This window comes from Beta vulgaris, chromosome 6 (genome assembly GCF_026745355.1).
Source record: "Beta vulgaris subsp. vulgaris cultivar EL10 chromosome 6, EL10.2, whole genome shotgun sequence".
In the NCBI taxonomy this organism is placed as follows: domain Eukaryota; kingdom Viridiplantae; phylum Streptophyta; class Magnoliopsida; order Caryophyllales; family Amaranthaceae; genus Beta; species Beta vulgaris.
This window is the reverse complement of record NC_079207.1, coordinates 70663184-70686525: the sequence shown is the minus strand read 5'-3', so window position 1 is coordinate 70686525 and position 23342 is coordinate 70663184. Positions and strand designations below refer to the sequence as shown.

At 34.0% G+C, this 23342-nt stretch overlaps 3 protein-coding genes across 3 annotated transcripts; all 3 read right to left on the bottom strand.

Moving 5' to 3' along the window:
• Positions 1–382: 382 nt before the first annotated feature.
• On the bottom strand, positions 383–1542 carry LOC104898080 (kunitz trypsin inhibitor 5). Its single transcript, XM_010685088.3, has one exon. The coding sequence runs from the start codon at positions 1246–1248 to the stop codon at positions 574–576; it is 675 nt and encodes a 224-aa protein (XP_010683390.2). The 5' UTR covers positions 1249–1542; the 3' UTR covers positions 383–573.
• A 764-nt stretch (positions 1543–2306) lies between these two features.
• On the bottom strand, positions 2307–5326 carry LOC104897921 (60S ribosomal protein L34). Its single transcript, XM_010684889.4, has 4 exons — positions 5166–5326; positions 4972–5051; positions 2755–2864; positions 2307–2664 (listed from the first exon to the last, which is right to left on the bottom strand). Exons 1-4 carry the CDS (start codon positions 5242–5244, stop codon positions 2571–2573), a joined length of 363 nt encoding a protein of 120 aa, XP_010683191.1. The 5' UTR covers positions 5245–5326; the 3' UTR covers positions 2307–2570.
• A 1734-nt stretch (positions 5327–7060) lies between these two features.
• LOC104897920 (uncharacterized) lies at positions 7061–13978 on the bottom strand. The gene is made up of 5 exons (XM_010684888.4): positions 13248–13978; positions 11732–13152; positions 8548–8961; positions 7908–8131; positions 7061–7818 (listed from the first exon to the last, which is right to left on the bottom strand). The coding sequence occupies exons 1-5, from the start codon at positions 13343–13345 to the stop codon at positions 7567–7569; spliced, it is 2409 nt and encodes an 802-aa protein (XP_010683190.2). The 5' UTR covers positions 13346–13978; the 3' UTR covers positions 7061–7566.
• Positions 13979–23342: the final 9364 nt, after the last annotated feature.

Below are 23342 nucleotides of genomic sequence, written 5' to 3'. Positions count from 1 at the left end.
ATGGAATAGGGGATGAAAACTAGCATATAAAATTATATTTATGGTTGTGCAAGACACCACCTATGGCTAAGGTTGAAAACGAGAGATTGACTAAGTCGTCAACGTTTCATTTCAAGTGATTCACAACAGGGGGATTACAAATAAATCATGGGAGTAGACAGCGATTTTATAGGTGGATGGACAGCAGCAAATCCATTCCACAAAAGGCACGAGGGAGTTCGCTGAATATCAATGGCTGAGTATGGAAATTCCTCATACCATCCTTTGATCCACCATCCAAGTCTAAGTAGCATCAAATCTTGAATATCTTTGATTGAGCTACATAAATTTTCAAGTTTGAGATATAATGTTTAAAGTCTATTCTAGAGTTTGGACCCTCAGTTTGAATTCTTAGATCCGACATTATGCATCAATAAAATCAAAACTTAAGCTTTCATTTCTCGAGTGCAAGTCATGTATGTCATGTGTGCTCCAATAAGTAAGTCTTAGATGATCATAAGACCCTATCACACCAAATTATTATACAACCACAAAAAATCACTCCTAAAATATATAGGAGGTGTTACTAGAATCTCACAAAAAATTATAATGATATTGTTTCTGTTTCATACGAGATTTTGCCTTTTTAAACATGACATAAAAGGGGCGATCACTAAGACCAAGCAACCTAGTCCCATCATCTTGAACAAAAACACCAACATCTCCACATATTACCATACAAAATGAACAAACATTTGGACAATACATAATCTTATAATTGTAATCATATTCATAACTCCCACTTTTAACCTTCTCTATCTTAAACCAACTACTAACCGTTTCCTCCCCTGGATTTCCAATGGCTCCTCCAGTAGCCACATACTTCCTCCATGTTGTATGATCAATCGTCAACTTCCACGCGGCGGACTGCAAGCACATGTTAACCATATTGAAGAGGATGTTGATGTCAGAGGAGATGTAAATCAGGCGTTGGTTGTGTTTGCTGGGAAGAAACCATACAGATAGGCCAAGGTAAATTTCCTGGCTTTCCTGGGAAACGTAGAGGGGGCATAATGTGGTTTGGTTTTTTTGTGACACTGTTATGCCACCTCCTTGGCCTTGAGACGCTGGAAGAATGTAGTACCTTGACTTGGCTCGGAGTGGGCGGCCCTCGGTGTCGAGGACGCTGGTATCGGCGGCATTGCCCCAGGAAGGAGATAGAAAGAGGAGGAGGAAGGTGGTTGCTGATATGATAATATCCTGTGTCATTATAATCTATGAAGTTTTGGGGAATAGTTGACTTCTTGTGGGGATATGGTGCAGAAGATGAGGCAATGATTTACGATTTAATTGTAATATACAAATGGGAAAAGTAGTGTATGAGTTGTAGAAACTAGGAAGTCATAAACAAAGCTTGATGCACTATCATCTATCGTGGAAGTTGGTACGTATACTTGGTAAATATGTAAGCTGTTGGTTGAATTTACAAATAATACTATGACCCAACAAAGTTCATTTATCACTAAACTTTAGGGCCTGTTCTCCCCAGTTTATTTTCAGTTCAGTTCAACTCTTGACAATACTTTTACTCTCACATATCACTATTCATTTCATTTCAGTTCAGATCAGTTCAACTGTTTTATACCGAAGAGAACAGGCTCTAAGGTTTTTTTTCCTGTCTTCCACAACAACTAAAGCTGTATAAACCAAGATTTTCACGTCTTCACAAACCCTGTACTTCAAAAAAAACATGAGAAAGGCTAGACATCAAATTGCTGAACATACATACAGATTTGTAAATTTGTCAGAGAAAAAATTACCAAGTTATTTGCTCTAGTGTCTTTTCAGATTTTGCTCGTAGTCTCATGAGAGTCATATTCCATGTTTTAGGTTGCTAACAATTAGCTATTTAACCATTTTCATTATCTACATATTCACCAATCATCTTCGACTTCACTCGACTTAATATCAACTCTCTACTGCTCTGTCGATACATCCACCACTCAAGCATCTCAAACCTCTACTGCTCTGTCGATACATCCACCACTCAAGCATCTCAAACGCCCAAGCAGCGAACCGATAACCGAATTCTCTCTAATTCTACACCACAGATTTCCTAATACGATGCTTCTACAACCATAAGATCTTTCACTTCCCTTCACGAATGATTATATGAAACACTATTAATGTAAAGACCTCGTTTAGCGGCGTTTGCGCAAAACATGCTTCACTCTAGCAAGGTAACACTACCATTTCAGCATCATCCTAAAATTTTCATACCCACCCAGAGAAAAAGCAAGCACAAACTCCACAATTACAAACTCAACTGCTGATTCAAAGAAATCCAATCATCTAATATTGCACAACAATTCATCTTAGATGTATTTGACATAAAAACCAAGAAAATTTTGAACAGAAATAACAGAGAATGGCAGAATTGTCGACAAAGTGCAACTACAACTACGCTCTTGAGTAACCCCAACTGTAAAATACAAATCCAATTTTCAAGACCTTCACATCACACTTTCCAAGTTCCATAGTTTGCTCAATGAGGCTCCAAAATTTACCATCAAATACAATGGCTCCTAACTTCAACTCTTTCCGGCCTGCTTTTCCTTGGTTTTTTGGATCTTCAAAACCTTCTTCACAATCTTTTGCTCTTCAACAAGGAATGCTCTTATGATACTGCATATTAGTGGCAAATATTATCAATTTCCTACTTGCATTAACTAAAGTTCAAAATCAAAGAGAGTTGTAATGACTAAAGAAGCATACCGCTCTCTGACAGCACTACCAGACAGAACTCCACCATAAGGACGGTTCACAGTTCTTCTATTCCTGGGCAATCTAGACCTCTTGTATTCAGTGGGTCTCAAGTGAGGAATCTGCAAAATGTAGATAATTTTAGTTTATATAAAACCCATCAAGAGATGCAGTGTTCACGAGTATCCAAACTACGACATCAAAAGTCTAGGATACAAAATATTGATGCATTCATGAAATTTCTCCAGCACTAGGGAAATAGTTCAGTAAAAAGGACGGAAAGCTAATCACCTACTTCATGAGGTTGTATTCTACAATTCATTAAACGACACGTAACTAAGACATCAAATATAAACTGTGATTTGATAAATCAATCTAGGTCCAACTTACGTCAAGCAACTTACTGAATATACCAAACCAATACCCTTACAAGTAAATCACAGATGGTTGATTGAGACAGACCAGAAGACCAATACGAATTCCTAAAAACAAAAGCTACAATGTAGGAAGCTTTATTGTGCTAATTACCAGAAGCCCTCAGATCTCATAGCTTTAAACAAATCATTTGCATCTCCAGCACATGGAAATCACCAAAACCATTGACATACCACCATCACAAAAAATAATTCGAGAGAGAGAAGGGAGGACAAGGAGCATAAAAAGAGGTAGGGGAGATGGTTAAAGAAAGTGTGATGGTGAGTAAATAATACTCTTAGCAACAAGAACCCATATGCAACTGCTCAGGATATATTGATTTCCATCATAAGGAAATTCGTTAGGTAACTCTAAGCAAAACAACAGAAGCACATATCTGCCTTTTAGCTACAAGAAATGGACCGAACTCAAAGAAATTAAACATTCTGCCATTCTAAAAGATAATATCAATTATTCAAGAGTAACTGGCATGCATTCTATTCATTAAGCTTGTCCAGTTCAACAACATACACTCTCACAAGCAAAATCATATTTGCATGAAACTTCTTAACAATGTAGCATCAAATGTAACCAATATTGGATCCAGATACACCATAACTATCTTTCAACAATTATTTGCATGCTTAAAATGCCAGTTGGAAATAAAAACGGATTCCCTTCCACAAAACACAGGACTAACAACCTGAAGAAATGCTTCCATTAATACCATTCCAAATCCTTAAAAGTACAGCAAGTAATCTTCATGAACAAACTAGAATTAACCAAAGTTAAATGCACAAACTGAACCAAACATCGCATTAAAAAGATTTTTTTGAAATGCCAGTTTGAAGAAAAAAAGGATTCTCTTCCACAAAACACAGGACTAACAGCTGAAGACATATTCCCATTAATTCCGTTCCAAATTCTAAAAAGTAGAGCAAGTAATCTTCAAGAACAAACTAGAATTAACTAAAGTTAAATGCACAAATTGAACCAAAACAACATCGCATTAAAAAGATTTCTTTAAAAGAAGTCAGTGCCCTCAGATCTCATAGCTTTTAGTAGATCATCTGTGGCTATAAGCATGCAGGAATCTATCAAAAGGCTTTCGCCACCACCACCTATGTAGATAGTATAATAATAGTATATAATGGAATTAGTACGAATGAATGGAAGGTGATATAGATGGAGTGATTAATGGTAAAGAGAAGAGGAATAAGTGGTGGTGAGAAAAGCCTAATAACAAGATACACCCACATGCAACCACTCAATGTTTATGATTTTCCATCATTGGGCAAGCATTGTAAATCTCATTTCCTTTCCTAACCAAAAAATCAACAGCTTTCAAATTCGACAAACAATCCACAGCTTTCGAATTCGACAATCCACAGCTTTCGAATTCGACAAACAATTCACAGCTTTCAAATTCGACAAACAATCCCTTCAACATACAATCCTACTACTAATATGATTATATCAATAGATTAATTAACATCTCCACTAACACTACAAATAGCCAAAAACAACAAATTTAACCAAACAACAAAAAGAAGAAGCCATATTCATCCTCCAAATAAAAGGTATCAAATTTAATCAAGCAAACATCAACAAAATGAATTCAAAAAAAAAAAACAGATATCAGCATCGGTTATCTTAATTTTCCTCAAAACACCCAACAAAAATAAACGCATCAAACTACAAAAACCGAAATGATCAAATAAATATATGACAACCAAAATACCAATAAAATGATTATAAATCATCAATCATTTCCTTAATAAAACATAAGAAAAAAAATGACAACAAAGAAATTACCCCTTGGATTCTCTTGCCAGTAACAGGACATTTAGGACCGCTAGCCCTCTTCTTAGTAGTCTGGTAAACTAATTTACCACCTATTCAAAATCAAAACAAACAACAAAATCTCAGATTACATAAGATTAGATTAAATTAACCTACAAAAATCACATCAAATAAAAGAGGAGAGAGAAAGTGAAGAAGTATAATACCAGGAGTTTTGACGATGCGATGCTGGTTAGACTTAGTGGCATAGCTATGCCGTCTACGGTAAGTCAGCCTCTGCACCATTTTTGTGTTTTTTTGAGTTTTCTCTCTCCTCTGTTAGGGTTTGGTGAAATGAGGTGAAGCGGAAGAAGGGTTTTACGATGGTGTTTTGAGGTTGTGATATAAAGGAAGGAGAATAACCTTTCTTTTTTTGCCCTAGATCTGACGGCTGTTATTTTACTACCCGACCCGAGTTCTATGGTTTCAGGTTTTAGTATTTGGATTGTGGGCTGGTGCTACTTACAACTTGTTTGAAGTGAAACAAAAAAGGTGGTGATGGGTATGGCATGTATGTTGTGTTGGTGACCCAAAAGCCTAATGGGAGTCCATATTTAACTAATAAGTGATGATAAGTGTTAGGTTATCACAATAATGTTCTTGTACCGACCTTAATCTGTAATGACCTGTAACTTACTTGCACTTGAAATTTTGGTAAAATAGGTCACATGTAACCTTACTTGTACTCGAGTTGATAATAACCTATACATGATCTTGACTCGATATTCCATGACTTGAACCTGAACCGACACTCGCCCGAAAAAGATTGATAACTGAAGTGATTCGACCTGACACCGAGCCGAACCCGATTACAACCTGAAATCGATTATAACTCGACGCAACTTGTTATTTTCAGGTTACCTGATTTACCAGACCTATATATTGCGACCTTGTACATGGTTTTACCCAACTTGTTGCTACATGTTACTCGACGAAGTTGTTAAAATCGAATTTTAGTTTAAATCGAAAATGACCTTTGTAATCTAATTGTAAAATTAAATCGTATAATCGTAAGATTATACAAACACGTGTAATCAATATATTGCATTCAATCTTTATTGAATGTGCTAAAATTATAAGTTAAAAAACCTAAAAATTGGGGGGGGGGGATTAGTTGTTTACACACTATATTTGCAATAACTAACAATATATATGATTATTTGCTTTGTTAGCATAATCCAAATTTGTGAGGTTTTCGCTAGTCAAAAGAAATGTATAGACTAGTGAATCGAATCGTCTACCATATTTTGAATCATAAACTTGTAATCTTTTAAGATTTCAATCATGATTTTAATAACTTTATTACCCGATTTTACTCAATTTGTTGATTTTTGATAAGTCAACTTGTCATTGAATTCAGGGTATATCAACGTACCCGAGATTCTCACAGCCTATTCAAGTAATCATTTATTTGTAAATTTGTGAAGAAAGTCTCATCCAAATGTTTATGGTAATAATTTGCAATCTCCAGAGTCCATATATAATTTTTTCATTTTTTTTTTCTTCAAAACTATCAAATGGTAATAAAAATTCATGAAAAAATAACACATATTTCAAGATAACATTCATTACCATGGGCATTATCATGATACTTTCTACAAAAAATACATACAAATCTATTATCACTATCTGCACCTACTAGGCTACTACCATCCATCATATTGTTAGTGACAATTGACAGAGCATGCATATAGAGCTTCAATTATTTGTGAAAGATAGCTTGTAGTAGTTTCTTCAAACGCATTATAGTAACGTACATATATCAAGCCATACTTCATAGAAGTATTTTCCAGACAAAAAGTACACTCAAAAGGACAAATTTAGAACAGTTGATATAGCTTTACTTTTAGTGTAGCTATGCATATCAATTCATGTTTTTGATTGAATGAATATGAAATCCACTAACAATAAAGACATTTGTGTTTTATTGCTGAAAACAGCTTTGAACATAGCATGTGCAACACATTTCTGAATCTCAGTTGCTCCCACTCCAGCAGCAAACAGGAGCAAATGACTTAACATGTGAAAGTACAAGTATATAGAATTAAAAACATAATTCACATGATTATAATTAATTTTCTTTTTATTAACATAATGCACATGAAATTAACATAAGCTGCAGATCTCTGCTACTACAAGAAAGTACAGCAAGATGTTCAGCATCATTTTTGATTGCTTAACTTTCCTATTGTACATAATTCATGTGCTTTTATCCCCTAAATATCTAAGCAGCAAAATCATACACAAGGAATTTATAAAACTTCCTTCGTACATGACAAAAGCTGAGTATTATTAATTTTCTGTACATTGGTGTTGGAATCCCTATTCTTTGCGCCAGGCAAAGCTTTCTCTATAATACTTCTATGCATATGCTATGTTACTTGGACTTGGATACTCGTGTTTTGTATCGGACACAGATACTTGTCAAAAATTTCCATGATTTTGGTCTAAAGTGAAGAGTCGAGATGTTCATAACCATGTTCGAGAGAATTTGACACGAGTGCTTAAGATGAGATGTACCGTCTGAGTAACATAGCTCCTACGAAATCAGGAGGAGCTAGCTCGTGGTTAACAAGGAAAGAGCAAAAATGAGTACTCTAGGTAGATCTTCCTGCCGATTATATCAATCTTGTTCAATTTCTTATGGCACCATAAGAGTTGATCGGTAGTTAATTTGGGCATACTCAACACTCGAGAGACCAAACGAAGTTCCACCTGTGCAACAAGTGTTTCATGGCTTAGTCTTTGATCTTGATGCTTCTTGAACTTCTTCACTAAGCAATTCCCACTTCTTACTAAGTCCTTGAGCCTCTTCTCCTTCTGCAAGTAAATTAACATGTCAGTATTATATTATGATCATTACAGCTCTGTTAGAACAAGAACATCACAAGTTAAGCTAGATGATTAACCTTTTGAAGACTCGAACGAATTTCTGCTAGCAACTCTGTATCTGAAGGATCTTGGAGAACAACCTGAACACCATGAATACCCATCAGAGGTATTGCACAAACTTCTTCTTTATCAGCATGAAGAAAATCCCAAAATGCGCGCATTGATGCACCAATGGCTTCCTTCAGCATTTTGACTGAAATTACACCCTCCCCATCTCTTTTCCATTCGTTCTTGGGATCATCTGCAAGGCATTCGAAATGCTTTCACATTAATATGAAGACTTGATTGTCTCACGTACTCAAACCACCAACTTGTTATGTAGTTTGCCTAACTCTAAGTACTGTAGTAAAATTTTGTATGTTTTTCTGCAACTTTTAAAGTTCTTTTCTTTAAATAATAATCATCTGACTGGCATTTTATACAAGAATTTGCATCACTTAGATGCGTTCTCTTTGCGTGAACTTATCTGAATTAAGAATAGATGTGATTGGACCTGACCAGCCCTGATTTCGTCTTATGATTATATCTGTTAACCTCATTAACACTGATTTAGACCTAATCAGTCCTGAATCTTATTTTTTTCCTACAAGTATGAGTTTGGAACATAGATAATCTCAGCAACTTATTATCTCAGCAACAAATTACTTATATTACTACCTTTGATAAGGGGAACTTGAAGCAGGGCAGGAAGACCACAACGACTCTTAACATAGTGTTGAACTCGGGGTCCTTGATGGAAGGGCTCATCCTCGGTGAACCTTTGTAAGAGAACTTGGAACTTCTGATATTCTCCGGCAACTTGGTTATGCTGACGAAATCCATCAGGATCATGAGCTTGTAGCTCTTCAGCTTTATGATGTTGCCATTTCAACATCTCCCATGATAAACAAAGCTGACCAACATACACCAATTCCAAGTCCCTTTGCAATTCTCTAATTAGTTTATGTACTGGATCAGCTTCATGCTTTCTTAGCTTGTTAGACCAGAAGTTTTGAGCCAGAAGTGACTTAATTACTGGAACTGATACCTTTTTGTTCAAGGCCAGATCTTGGTTTTTCAATTGGAGAAGACCTACAATAAGTCATTTCAATTTATTTAGTATTAACAACAAATGCATTAAAAGGCCAAGCTTAGGATGCAAGTTTAACTCTTCATGGAAAAAATGTGAAAACTAGATTAACTTTGATCAATGTCAAATTGTACCATACTTTGCAATTAGGCTTTGTCCTTTTTCCTTGAAAAATTTCTTATCTAAGCGTGTTAGTTTCTATCGAAATTGTCAACTTGTCATTAAGCTTATTAAGTACAATACTCCCTCCATTATGTTTTAAATGAAACATTGGATGAAATGACACTGTTCATTGATCAATTTTGACTCTAATTTATCGTCATTATATAAAGAAAAACATAATCAAGTGGGATCTTGTTGATTCATCTCAATGCATATTATTAAATTATAACTTTTTCATACTTTTTATGTGTACACAACTAAGGATATATATGATTAAAGAAGCGTGTTGGGTTGCGTGAAAAAGCAAACGTTTCATTTAAAACAGAAAGGAGGAAGTATGAACTTATTGACCATTTTCAGATTAATTTTTCCCGAAACTTTTTCTATTTATACGTGAAAAGGACAACGCCGTCTAAATGTAACGATTAACAACTACTTTGCTTTGTATATCACACTTTTTGACCCGGAGGAGGTCAAAAAGCAAAGAATTTTTTACTTTCTTCTAGCAAGATGACATAAAACCTTTAATAATATCAAAATCAAATTCAACTACAGTTAGAAAGATTCATTAATCATCACACAATTCAACATACAAGTTAAAAAGAAAAGTGGAAAAAAGATGTTTTAGGCTCACATTATGCCTATGAAAATGGACTAGCAACAACATCAACATACTTGGAGGAGATAATAGACAGATGGAAGTGCAAAACCATACAAACCACTTTGATCAAGAAAGGTTGGTTGGAAGAAAAAGAAAGGATGAATTAAAAACCCAAAAATGTGATACTTCTCTTAAAGTTGGTCCAAGGGAAGAATTAATAAATTTCAAAAAAAAAAAAAAAAAAAAGTCTGCATGATTATTGTATGGTGGGACTAATATATTTAGTTCTTTTTTCATTGATGAGGTATGATAAGTCTAGGGATTAGAAAAAGGACATTAATTGGTCAGTGAGCACCCCCTCATGGCTCATGATGGGGCAATACATCATACATGCATGAGTGATCACCATGGCCCGTCCATGCACTAAAAAATCTTGTCCACAGAAAAGACAGGCTGAACAAACAATTTTAGAGAAAAAAATGCACTAAATGCCATGCATCTTGCTCTTTTACATTAAATATAAAGGGAGTATACGCCTTTTTGTTTTGATGTTACACTAGAATTTAAGGAACTAGATTAGATATAATACAAATACAATACCCTACTATGCATGCATGGAAGTTTGATTTGTCTTAACAAGTGATGCAACTATAAGCTCATTTTCATAGGTAAAAGTGTTTTTGTTGTTTATACCAAAATATAAGGTGATCTATGTTTCTCAAGAATGATATATCAAAACAAAAAGATATTGTATTATATTTGCACTTGGTTTTTGTTTTATTATTATTTAGAGTATTTTCTTACAACATTATTCATTTTTAAGCTAGAGAGAAATCGGTTCTTATTAGTTTACCCGTTTCTTTTGCACGTAGTTTTAGAATAAATGATGTTGTGGGATATAGAAACTAGAAAGAAAGAAAAACTATTATTTTATATTAAAGTTGAATGTGATGGAAAATTAGTGGTCCCATTCCAAAAATAAAAACAAAAGAAATGGGTAAATTAATAAAGGATATCCCAGAAAGGAATACGGGTAAACTAATAAAAACCGGAGGGAGTATTTCTTTAAAAATTGTAACTCACCTATAATAATATTTCATCGATTTGAAAACAAAAAGGGGAAATAAGGAAAAAATGTCAAATATAACTCTAATGAAACTAGCACAACAATTATTAAACATTTGATAACACCAAAAGAGGTGTGATTTCATCAAGAAAAAGCAGTTTATTCTTTTAGAAAACTTTAATCATGTTTGGTGATCATTTGTAGGAAAAAGAACATCCATGTAGAATCTTGTTAGACTCCATGTTAAGAATATCAATTGTTCATAATCTCTAATAACATCATTAATATCAAAGTTATACATTAGAATTTGCGAAAAAGCAAAAAGACAAAGTATAGTAAAAACACGCTATTAATACCACAAGAACATACTAGTAGTAGCATTTTGAAAAGCAGCAAAACTAGCTTAGAAAAGGGAGGTCTAGACATGTCTAATTTTCATATATTCCCTTCACAACCTTAATTATAGGAGCAATAATATTCCCATACTCGGTATTGTCTAATATCATGGCATTTATGTAATTTTTATGACAAAAGTAATGTTAAAATATTATAATTTATTTTTTTTCCATATATTTTTATTTTGGGAATTATTAGTTGAAATCTTATATCATATCTTAACACTATCTTATCATATCAGTTAGCTATTATATCATATCTGGACTACATCTAATCATATCAAGTAAATGGTATGTGACGAGTTGGCCCCTACCGGGTATAGGGGAATACTTCCTCTTAATTATAGTATCTTTCCTACAATGATGCTAGCATTTAAGCAAATTGATCATCATGGAATGCTTTTGATTACATAACATATGGAGTATTATTTTGAAATAGTTAAACATATGAATATATTTACTTTTTAGGTTAGATTTAATAATAGAAGACAGAAGTACTAGTATCACCTAACAAAAAGATTAAGTTAAGATGATAGTTGATAGCTTACCAATTGCATACATTGTTTGTTGACTCAAAATGTCCAATTTTCTCATCTTGTCCAAATACCTTCTGTAGAAGGTTTGAATTTCATCCATGCGATCTTTATGTCCGATTCTTTCATCAATTCTCAATGGCCTCAAATCTTCTTCCACTCTTGGAGACTCTGATTCTTCTAAGATAGTGGGTAGCCCACTTATCTTCAATTGCCTCATTTCCTTTTTCATTTGCCGGATCAATTCCTTTTGTTCCAATAGTACATCACCTCCCATTTGATCATCTTCGTCACTACCATCCAAATCTTTCGAATCACTTAAATTCGAGCTTTCTTCATCGATCTCGTTGTACTTAGGATAGGATAGTTCATCCTTAGTCTTATGCTCTTTGGCATTGTTAGTTGAATAGAATGATTCCGGCTCTAGTTCTATGTAAGAAGATTCGACATCTTCGTGCTCGAATTCATCATTAACATCATCTACCTTGGAGTTGTTCTGATCAACCACATAATCATAATCCATACTTAAATCATCTAATTGAAAATTATTCTCATTGATTAGAAAATCATCAATTGAGCTTGGACTATCTTGATCATAATCCACCCTTAAATCACCAATACCAATTGGAGTTTCAGGCTCCAATGCTAAAGAATAACTTTTGTGATGTAATATTTCATCAAATTCAGAATCAAACTTCTCATTGTTAACTAAGAAACCATCATATGTATGAATGCTAGCCCAAAAATCATCACTATCTGATACAGACGGACGAAATTCATCGAAATTCGCCGCGATTTCATCTATTTGATCAATAATCTCTTCATCCTCATCTTGATCACAACTTAATCCTTCTTCTCCCACTTTCAAACTAACATCAAAAACAGAGTTCTCTGTTTTGCTCTGTTTTTCAACCTCTTCTTCTTCATCACTTAACTCACTAACACAATCATTATGATCCAATGAACAAGAATTAACTTCAATATCATCGAATAAACAAGAATTAACTCCAATATCATCCAATGAACAAGAATTAACTCCAATATCATCCAATGAACAAGAATTAACTCCAACTTTATGATCAAAATCAACAGAAAATACTGGAAAATCAATCTGAGGAGAAATATCATCTTTCTCAAGAGATTCTTGCTCAAGAGAAGATTCATCATGCGAAATAACAAACATTTCTTGGACAGTAAAGTTCATAGTTTGAGGCTCTTCAATGCATGCATAAACACTATTCCCAGCAAAGAACTGGTACTTACTTGTGCTTGCATTGGAAACATTTGCAACTTCAGAATCAAACTTGGGAATTTCTCTCTCCTCAATTTGATCACAACCCATCTTTTCATCATCATTTTCAGTACTACCCACATCAGATTTTGCACAAATATCATCAAAAAGTGTTCTACTTTCCACAGATTTCTCACCAGAAAACCTAAAAACAGAAACCCCAATTGAAATCAGTGAACACCCATCTTGAAATTGGATGATTTCCATCAACCCAGAAAAATGAAAATTTCACAAACTTACCTCAAAATATACCGAAGAATGAAACCAAAAACATGAACAACATAGCTCCATAGAAAAACCCAGTTCGAATTCCCAGAAATTAGCATGTTCTTCAGCATAAATTCCTTAAGAAAAACACAATTAGAAAAAAAAAAAAAAATCTGGGTTTTTGGGGTTTTAACTTATGAAAAAACAGAGGAAATTGAAATTCCCATAGTTTTAAACAAGTTAGAAAATTTTCTCCATCTTAATAAGCAAAGAAAAAGGTGAAAGTCAGTAACTTAAATTAAGGGCATAAATACAAAATTTTAGGAAATAGAAATTTGTCATTTCATTTCACTATTAATTTGACTAGTGAGCAGAAGAAAAAAAAAACAACAAAAGTTGGAGCAGAAAATGGAGGAAAATTTCGTGTATGTTGTGCCGAGATTGTTGGAGAGGGGAAAATAAAAGGTTAAAACTTGAAAGTTAAGATGAAAATGAAAGATTTCCTAGTTTTTCCAAACAGGTCATAGAAATAAATAAGGACATGTTTGGATTTTATGACCCAAAAAAAACGGAAGAGATTTTTTTTGCCATGATTGAACAAGTTCTTTATTTTATTTTTTGAGTTAACTGTATATTTCCCGCTAAATGTAATATAGTTTATGAACAGTGAGAAGGAAGTGTTTGGGTGGTCGGAAATTGTCTTCTTAAGCTTTTGAAAGGTTTTAAAAGGATTGGTGGAGTTTAAAATGGGCTAAAATTTAATATTTTTTAAAGAAAAAGGGAACGAGTTTTTGATTTTAATGGAAGGAGAAGACCTAACTTTTTTGACTTATTGTACTAATTTAAGGACATATTGTGGGCTGATTAAGACTTGGTTTGATTGGTAATTTCACTTATTTGTAGTCAACTTCTTTTATTTTGGTGTATTGGCATTGAGAAGAAAGAAAAAACTCATTAATTGAGACGTAGGCTATGTTTAGTTCACCTGAAATTTTCTGAACTGAACTTATCTGATCAGAACTTATTTTTTCTGATCTGATCTGATCTGAACTGATCTGATTACAAGATCTTATCTTTAAGATTTTTCTCAATATATAAGAAAAAATATAGTCATGTGAGGTCTTGTTTGATTCGTCTCAATGAGTACTTTATTAATATTCAATTATTATAATTTTTACTAATATGTTATGAAAGATATAATGATTTTTAAATATAAGCAAAATCTGAACTGATCTGATCTGAACTTATTTTTTCTGATCTGATCTGATCTGATTAGATCTGAAATAAGCAAAAATAAGGTGAACTGAACATAGCCGTAATTGTCACTCCAATTATCGAGTAAAAACTCCTACATTAGGAGAGTAATTATTTTTACAGATACATGTACCTAATGTAATGATATTCCTTTAATCCTATGATTATATCTTCTTACTCCCTCCGTTTCATCTTAATCTACACACTTTGACATTTTACACTATTCACAAATTGCACTTTGACCCTCATTTGTGATTTATACGTGAATAACAACATAGTCATGTGTGATCTTGTTAGATTCGTATTAGTATGTATTTTATTAAGGGTTATGTTATATGTAGCCCTTAGGGCTATATATAAGCATTTAATACATTTCTTTAATTGGAAACAGTTTAAGAAATCATGACAAAATTTCACTTCATTTGAGGTAATAAATGCTTGATTTAAATTTTTATCTCCATTTTAAGCACCTTATACATAGCCCTAAAGGGCTATGTATATCATTTTCCTTTTATTAATATGTACTTTTTATAATTTTTACAAATACAAAACTAAAGATATATGTCCTCAAAGTTTTACATCGGCATGCGTGAAAAGTGTAAGTGTGTAGATTAAAATGAAATGGAGGGAGTACTTATTTGCGTGGTCAGATTTTGAAATTTTATATTTTTCATTTGGAAAAAAAAATTAGGACATGTTCTTTTCGGCATAAAATAGCTGAACTAAACTAAACTGGACTGAACTGAAATGAATAGTGATATGTGAGAGTAAAGTATTGTACAGAATTGAACTGAATTGAATTGAATTGAACTGAATTGAATTGAACTGAAAATAAGTTGAGGAGAACAAGTCCTTAAATTTAGTGTGCATCGGATTGATAAAAAGAAACAGACTAAAATGGAAAATGTGTAGATTTAAAGAAATTGATGGAGATCGTTTAAGAAACTTATGAAATAATCACGCATTAATCGATATAATTAATGCTTATTATCGATTAATATTTTCATTTTTAGCTTATCATATGGAGCCCTAAATATGACATGTTTTGTTAACCTATAGAATTAGGAGATATAGTTTATCTATAGAGAAATTTCTCTGTAGAATTAGGAGATATAGTTTATCTATAAAGAAGTTTGACAGGTTCAAAAACAAGGGGCATTTCCGTTTTGTTAACCTATTTGGTAAATTCGAAAAGAATGACATTCTCATCAAGAAGACAAAGAAGACCCTGCATGTTTGAAAAGAATGGCGTCCATTATTTATTGATATATGTGACAAGAGGTTCAAAAATAATGGTGTCCCTCGTAGATTTAGCAGGTTCGAAAAGAATGGCGTTCATGTTTGACTAACAATTGAAGGATTCGAAAATATTAACGTTTTCATCATCAAGAAAATAAAAGAAAATATTATTGAAACCGATTGTTAAGAAGTACTCCCTCCATCCCATAATATAGTGCTTGTTTCTTTTTTATACAGTCTCCAAGACGTAACTTTGACCTTTTATATCTTCAATTCCGTATTAATAAAAAATATAAAGAGTTGATATTATGAAACTACACATTGAGAAGAATCTAACAAGATCCCACATGTATATGTTTTTTTTATATATACAAATGAGAATATTCGGTCAAAGATTTTAAAGTTTGACCCACCTAAAATAAAGTAGGCACTATATTATAGGACGGGTGGAGTATTTTTTTAATTATTAATTCGGGACTCGAGTCTTCTATTTTGCAATTTGCATGTTATTAATAGACTTTCGAACTCTTTTGAAATGGATGTAGCTAGTTACTTATAACTTATAAGGAATGATATTATTAGTTCTAATATATTTTTACTGCATTTTTTTTTCAAAGGAAAAGGATAACTATTGCATAAAATTCTTACTCCATTTTGCTACAAAATTAAGTTTGCAATAATAAGTATTTTTCAAATTTCAATCACGCTAGAACAGTTTGAAACTAATTTGGAAAAAAATATAAATTGAATTGGACTAGATTAGATTTGTCTGGATTTGGAATTAAGGAAAAAGTTTGGGACTAGACTGGATTGAACTCAAAAATTCAGATCGTAATTTGGATTGAATTTCTCGAGTCCATATAAAACTTTGGACTGAATTTGCATTTGGCAAAGTCCAATCTAGTCCATCCAATTTAAACCCCTACAAATAAACAATAAAACCCTGCAAATAAGCAATAAATAGATTTTCTAAAATAGTACTCCATCCGTTTTCTTTTGTTTTTCCTATTTGAAAACTTTTTGTGTGAGATTGGTAACTTTAAAGAATGGAGAGAGTATTAATTAAGAAATTTATGAAATAATCACGTGGTAATCAATATAATTAATGCTTATTATCGATTAATATTTTTAGCTTCTCATATGGAGCTCTAAATATATCATTTTTCTTAAATCTATACTAATATATTAAAAGGCGTTCCTAAACATGGAACGGTGCCACGTGGCGCTCTCCCTAAAGCATTTTACTCCATGTAATCCACATACAATAAAAAAAACTAGAAATTGCATAGCACAAGGTTTGATCCTATGACCTCATAGGTTATATATTAAAGTCTTAACCACTTGACCAAGTGATATTTAGTATGAATATTTTAAAGTGCAATATTTATAAATGAAAATTTTCCTTACCCGGGGCATAGCCCGGGACTAACAACTAGTTTATCTATATATAACTAACCATTAACAATTTTATTTACTACTCCCTCCGCCCCGATATACTTATTGTTAATCTTGTAGTTGTCCCAGAAAAATGTTCCTATTTTAAAATTTTCTACTTAATTATTTAGTTTCTTGCAATCTTATTGGTTATTTTTGTGCGTTTAAGTTAATTTTATTGCCTAAAACAATCAGCACAATTTGTACAAGTTCCAATAAATATAAATGTTGTGATGTTCTCTTATTAAAGGAATAAAAGGAAAAGTTATTTACTTTAATTTACAATACAGGTATTACAACATCAAACACAAATTATGATATAAGGATAGGAGTTAGCTCAAGTGGGTAGAACGTTCCATCTTTCTCTCTCCTAAGGTCAGGGGTTCGATCCTTACCCCCAACATATGTGTTGAAACACAAATTATGATATACGTCCCGAGTAATTATATCTCTCATTTATTGATATTTTACTTTGAAATAATAACATCAAATATTAATTGATTTAGTGGTTAAGATATTAATATAAATATTGTGATCTCATAATCGAATCTTACATAATGAATTTTCTCTTCTTTTTTTTTTTAGTATATGTGGATTACATAACATAAAAAATTTTGAAGCAAAGATGTCGTGTTGCATCGTTCCTTGCTTAGAAATATCTTTAAAACAAAAACAATGGGAAGCTGGGATGAAGGAGTAATTAGTCTTGTGGGATTTCACTACTAAATTTTTTGTTTGAGATTCAATGACACGATCATCATTGGCAATGGCAATGTTATCTTTTATTAGGTTTAAGTTTCATTTTGTGATTTTGATTCTCTGTTACCTCCGAATTGGGAACAAGATGTTGACTGGGAAGGTGACAAACAATAGCATCGAACTTCCATAGAAAATGATGATGAAGGTACACGAGTAACTTCCTACTGTTACAACCTACTATAATAGTACAAGTATACTATACTTCCTCTGCTTAATACTCCATCTAAGAAAAATTTAAAGGATCCATCTAATAATACAAAATTTGAAGTGATCAGATAGTAGGAATCATGTGATTTTGTGGATATCTGCTTTATTTTGTTTCATGTAGATGAGAGCTTCTTGGCAACCAGGGTATTAATAATTGGGTATTACACACGTGGACCTACACCAAGCTTTAAGAGTATGTATAAGTGTTACTTCCTTCTTTTCGAATTACTCGTTATACTTTGTAAATTTCACTATCATTTAAGGTTTTTTTTTTTTTTTTGCTAATTAAGTGAGTATATTGATTAAGAACATACCAATTACAACCATCCAATCCTAAAGGAGGCAAACCAACTAGGTTGACTCCAAACCATTAGGAAGGAAAAACAGAAAGATTACATTGTAAGAGAGAGCTCCCTTAACCACAATCTATCTCTCATAGTTGTTTTCTTTGGCAACACACTATAGATTCTATCTATACATGTATGTTTAATTCTATACACATGTTTCTCCACAATATCAAGTTTACTGTTCCACAGAGCATCATTCCTAGCCCACCATACTTGATACACTGAAGCACAAATGATGGCAATCTTGACTTGTCTTCTGAATCGTGATTCACCATTTGAGTTTACCTGTCAATCATACCCTGTACTGATGTGTCAGGGAACTGCATTTGCAACCATTGAAAGATTTTCCTTATAACTGCTTTGCTGAAATAGCACTGGAAAAACAAATGACAGTGTGTCTCTTCTGATAAACCACACAGTAGGCATGTAGCCTCATCTATCACACCCACTTTGGTTAATCTATCTGCTGTGTTCAATCTGTTTAGCATTACTAACCAGCATAGAAATCTATGCTTTGGTATATTCAATCTACCCCAGATAGCACCATACCAACTCACACTCTGCTGCATATTCATCTGCCTTTTGTAGACTTCTTTTATTGAAAAACCCCTATTCAATATCTGCTGCAAAGAAAAATTCACCTTGAGTTGATCTTTCACCTGACATATCATTTTCCAATACCAACTGCATTGCTGAGGATGTTTGTACTCCCACCAGTTTTCTTCTTTTACATACAGCTCATGCACCCACCTGACCCAGAGATTGTCCTTCTTTAAGGCAATTGCCCACACATACCTCCCTAGAGCTGCTTGATTCCAAATCAAAGTATTTTTGATTCCAAGACCACCCTCTTTTTTACTGCAGCATGCTGAGTCCCATTTTACATTCCCTAATCTTTGACTGTAATGTTCACCAGTCCAAAGATATGATCTACATATCTTATTTATATCTTGTAAGACTTTCCTTGGGATAATCATTATTTGAGCCCAATAAACATGCAGACTCATGAGTACTGAGTTCACCAAGCATAGTCTGCCTTGGTATGAAAGGTGCCTACTGCTCCAACACCTTATTCGAGCGGTCATTCTTTCCACAAGCCCTTCACAATCTTTTATACTAATTCTCTTGTAGCATATAGGGACCCCCAAATACCTGAAAGGGAAGCTCCCCAAACTGAAGCCTGACATATTAAGAATTCTTTGGACCTCCTGCTGCTTTATCCCCACTGTAAACAATTCAGATTTTTGTTTATTTGCTTCTAACCCTGAGGACTCAGAGAAGTGAGTGAAACCTTGAAGCATTCTCAGTACGACTTGAATTCACCTTTGCAACACATTATGATGTCATCTGCAAAGCATAGATGATTAAGTTTGATACCAGTGCATCTCGGGTGAAATTGGAAATCATCCTTTTCACCTACAATCTTCATTGTTCTACTAAAGTATTCCATGCATATCACAAATATCAATGGTGAGAGGGGGTCACCTTGTCTTAGCCCCCTCTTGCCCTTGAAAAACCAACTAATTCCCCATTTATCAGTAATGAGAAGCTAGGAGATTTAATGCATTCCATAATCATCTCCACAAAGCTGGAAGGGAATCTCATAGCTTGTAATAATTCTTCAATAAAGCACCAATCTATTGAATCATATGCTTTTTTAAGGTCCATTTTGATGATACAACCTGGCGCAGCATCCTTCTTCCCATAGTTCTTAACAATATCTTGACAAATTAAGATATTGTGTGCTATAAATCTCCCTTTGATGAAAGCACCTTGATTTGCAGCTATAATTTCAGGGAGAATCTTGCTCAATCTAGAGCACAACAGCTTGGTAATGCACTTGTATATAACATTACAGCACGCAATTGGCCTGAATTCAGTGACATTACCAGGACATTTGACCTTTGGAATCAAAGCCAAAATATGTGTTTATCTCCTTTAATAATTTCTTTGATTGAAAGAAATCCAAGACAGCTGTTGTACATTCAGCACCAACAATACTCCAAGCATCCTTATAGAATGCTGCCCCAAATCCATCAGGTCCTGGTGATTTGTCACCAGGAATAGAGAAGATTGCCTGCTTTACTTCTTCAGGAGAAAAAGGTACCAGTAGAGCTTGACATTGTTCTGCATTCAGAATAGGACCAGCTTTAATCACCTCCTGTTGCACATGACTCCTGCATGCCTTGGAGTACCAAGAAGCTGAGTGTAATAATGCAGGAAGCTTTGTTCACTTCATCACTACCTTCAACCCATAATATCAGGAACACCATAAATAGTGTTCTGAAGCCTTCTTTTTTTTAAAGCATTGTGAAATGCTTTTGAATTCTCATCACCATCTTTTAACCATGAAAGTTTACTCTTCTGTTGCATAAAAGAGTTATAATGTAATATCATTTAAGGTTTGACCATGTATTATTTACCATTAGATAAAATCAGATGTTATAATGTAATATGTTGTTGGATTCATCTCAAAATACATTTTCAGAAAATTAATTTTTTATATTTTACTCTTATATATAATTAAAGTAGTGCATCGGCAGGCGTGAAAGTCAAAGTGTAACAAGTAATTCAAAACGAAAGAAGTATACAAAATTTCCTAAATTAGTATGAATTTAGTATTCAACTTATGTGGGTTTTGAGATCGATTGGGTTGATTGTAAACTTCAATACAACTCAAAACTCATAATATCTTGGTCAAAATCGGCACAATAATCGGGCTTAAGATCGCCACAATATTAGACGGGTTGGTCCGTGGGTCCTAGTGGGCCGGATTGAGATTTCACGACTCAGGATCAGACCGTGAAATTCACGGTTTGGGCGGGCTGATGCGCGGGCTGAAAAATCTTAGCCCACACAAGTCTGTTATCAATTTTCACGGTTCGGGAAGCGGGTCGTGGGGATAGCAGAATAGAGGGCCGACATGAGAATTTTTTTTCAAAGTTGTATAATCATTTATTATTGTTACATAAAGCCTTTAATATTAATTCAAATGTATGCAATTATTAATATTAATGAATAATTTCATTATTTTTGAATTTGATTGAATTATAATATATGCAATTTGATTAAAATATATACAATTTGATTAAAATATACACAATTTGGTTGAATAATTACTTGGGTTGGGCTGGTCCGGTTCATGGGTTGGCCTGGACCGCTTTTGTGGACCGGGCTGAGCAGTTTTAGTAGCGGCTTTTGTGGCTAACTTAAAAAAATATGGCCCACGATCAACCCACCAATTTCACGATTCGAGTTAGACTGAATCGAGCTTTTCGCGGGCTCAACTCACACAACTCAAAAGGCGGGCTGGGCTGAATTGACCCGCACTATCGACTATTTCTAGTTCACTTATCTAAGGCCGGTGACTGGATAATGATAATTAGTGGACACAAACCCAAAAATTCAGTTTACCTCCACAAGTAAACCAATTCTTTGTAAAAGTAAACGCATTAGCTCCAAGTTTCAACGTTGACTATGTGGAGCGACCCGGCCATTTTACCATTTTCATCAATTGGGGATCTTTCCATTGCGATTAAAGCTGTTTAAAAATAGCTGGTCTAAAAAATTCGTGTTACATTACTATTTGAGGCAAATAAATCATTTGAAAAAATAGTGAAATTTTTTTTCTAAAAAAATTTTATATGGACCTGGTCCACACTAAATCTAATGTGGACCTAATGTTAGTACATGTGATTTATAAAAGAAAGGATCACTATGTTAAAAATAATCGATATAGAAGAGGATCAAAGTAGTTATAGTTGTATATGGTGACTACATGAAAAAAATAATTATGTTATAAAACATAACTTTCATTATAATAAATTAATATAAGAAAGGGTCACTATGTTAGATAAAAGTACTAGTGTAACTTTAGATTGTAAAAGCCAAAAAGTGATTATATGAAAATGAAGAGTCACTATATCACATTGGTAGGGATGACAATAGATCTCGGACCTGGTCCTAATACGTGGATCCAGATCTGTTTTCTAGAATCTAGATACCAAAATTTTTGGCCCTGTTGGATCCAACAGGTCAAAATGCCGACCCGAGCCCGAACCTGAGCATTGGATCTGAACTCAAATCCGTAGATCCCTTTTTTCCAAGAAAAAACTAATATTAACTTTTAAATGTTACTCACCCCCCACAGCATAAATCCTAACTTTCAGTCCTCTTTCTGTCTCTATCCTCCATCATCCCACAACCTACTGCCCACTAAATCACCGTAGCTCTGCCCACCACCACACACCATCTCGCTGACGGCCACCATGCACCAGCCCGTCAATGACCTTCTCTCCCGCGTCACTTTCATCCCTTCTAACTTTTTCTCTCAATGTCTCGCCTTTCTCTCTCGAGGTGCCGACATCCTTATCACCAACCATTCACCTACTTCTCTCCTTCATCACTCGCATTTCCCTTCACTCTTTCTCCGTCTCTTCGCTTCCTTCCGACCATCTCATCGGCTTCCTGATCACCACAACAAGCAATCCTGAGCGCGGCCCAAACAACCACCAACCCCACCACCGCAAGTCCACATAGGTTAAAGTGTAAAATTTCCAAATCCGTTTTGGACTTAGATAAATGGGGTCCGCAATTCCTAGAACTGGGTCCCAAAATTTCAAACCTATCATGTATGGGGAAGATCCGGATCCAACCTTTGAAAACGAATATGGACCTAGCTAGATCCTTAACGAGTCGTTCCAAATCCGACCCCTTCCCATCCCTACACATGGGCGACTTTGGTCTACGCTAATATTAATTAGTGTGGACTAGGTTCACGCAATACTAGCTCAAAAGCTCGATCTCTTGAAGATAAATAATATTAAGGTAGTCTAATGATGAGAGCATCCCATTTGAAAATTTGTTGATTGTTCTTATTCATCTTTGA

Bases quoted from the DNA above. Each gene is read 5' to 3' on its own strand.
- LOC104897921 (XM_010684889.4), bottom strand. From the start codon at position 5,244: ATGGTGCAGAGGCTGACTTACCGTAGACGGCATAGCTATGCCACTAAG. The intron at 5,052-5,165 runs GTATTATACTTC...GATTTTGAATAG, and splicing joins TCGCATCGTCAAAACTCCTG to GTGGTAAATTAGTTTACCAG. The intron at 2,665-2,754 runs GTATGCTTCTTT...ACTAATATGCAG, and splicing joins GGTAGTGCTGTCAGAGAGCG to TATCATAAGAGCATTCCTTG.
- LOC104898080 (XM_010685088.3), bottom strand. From the start codon at position 1,248: ATGACACAGGATATTATCATATCAGCAACCACCTTCCTCCTCCTCTTT.
- LOC104897920 (XM_010684888.4), bottom strand. From the start codon at position 13,345: ATGCTGAAGAACATGCTAATTTCTGGGAATTCGAACTGGGTTTTTCTA. The intron at 8,132-8,547 runs GTAGTAATATAA...AATGCCTTGCAG, and splicing joins TCAAGTTCCCCTTATCAAAG to ATGATCCCAAGAACGAATGG. The intron at 7,819-7,907 runs GTTAATCATCTA...ATTTACTTGCAG, and splicing joins TTCGTTCGAGTCTTCAAAAG to AAGGAGAAGAGGCTCAAGGA.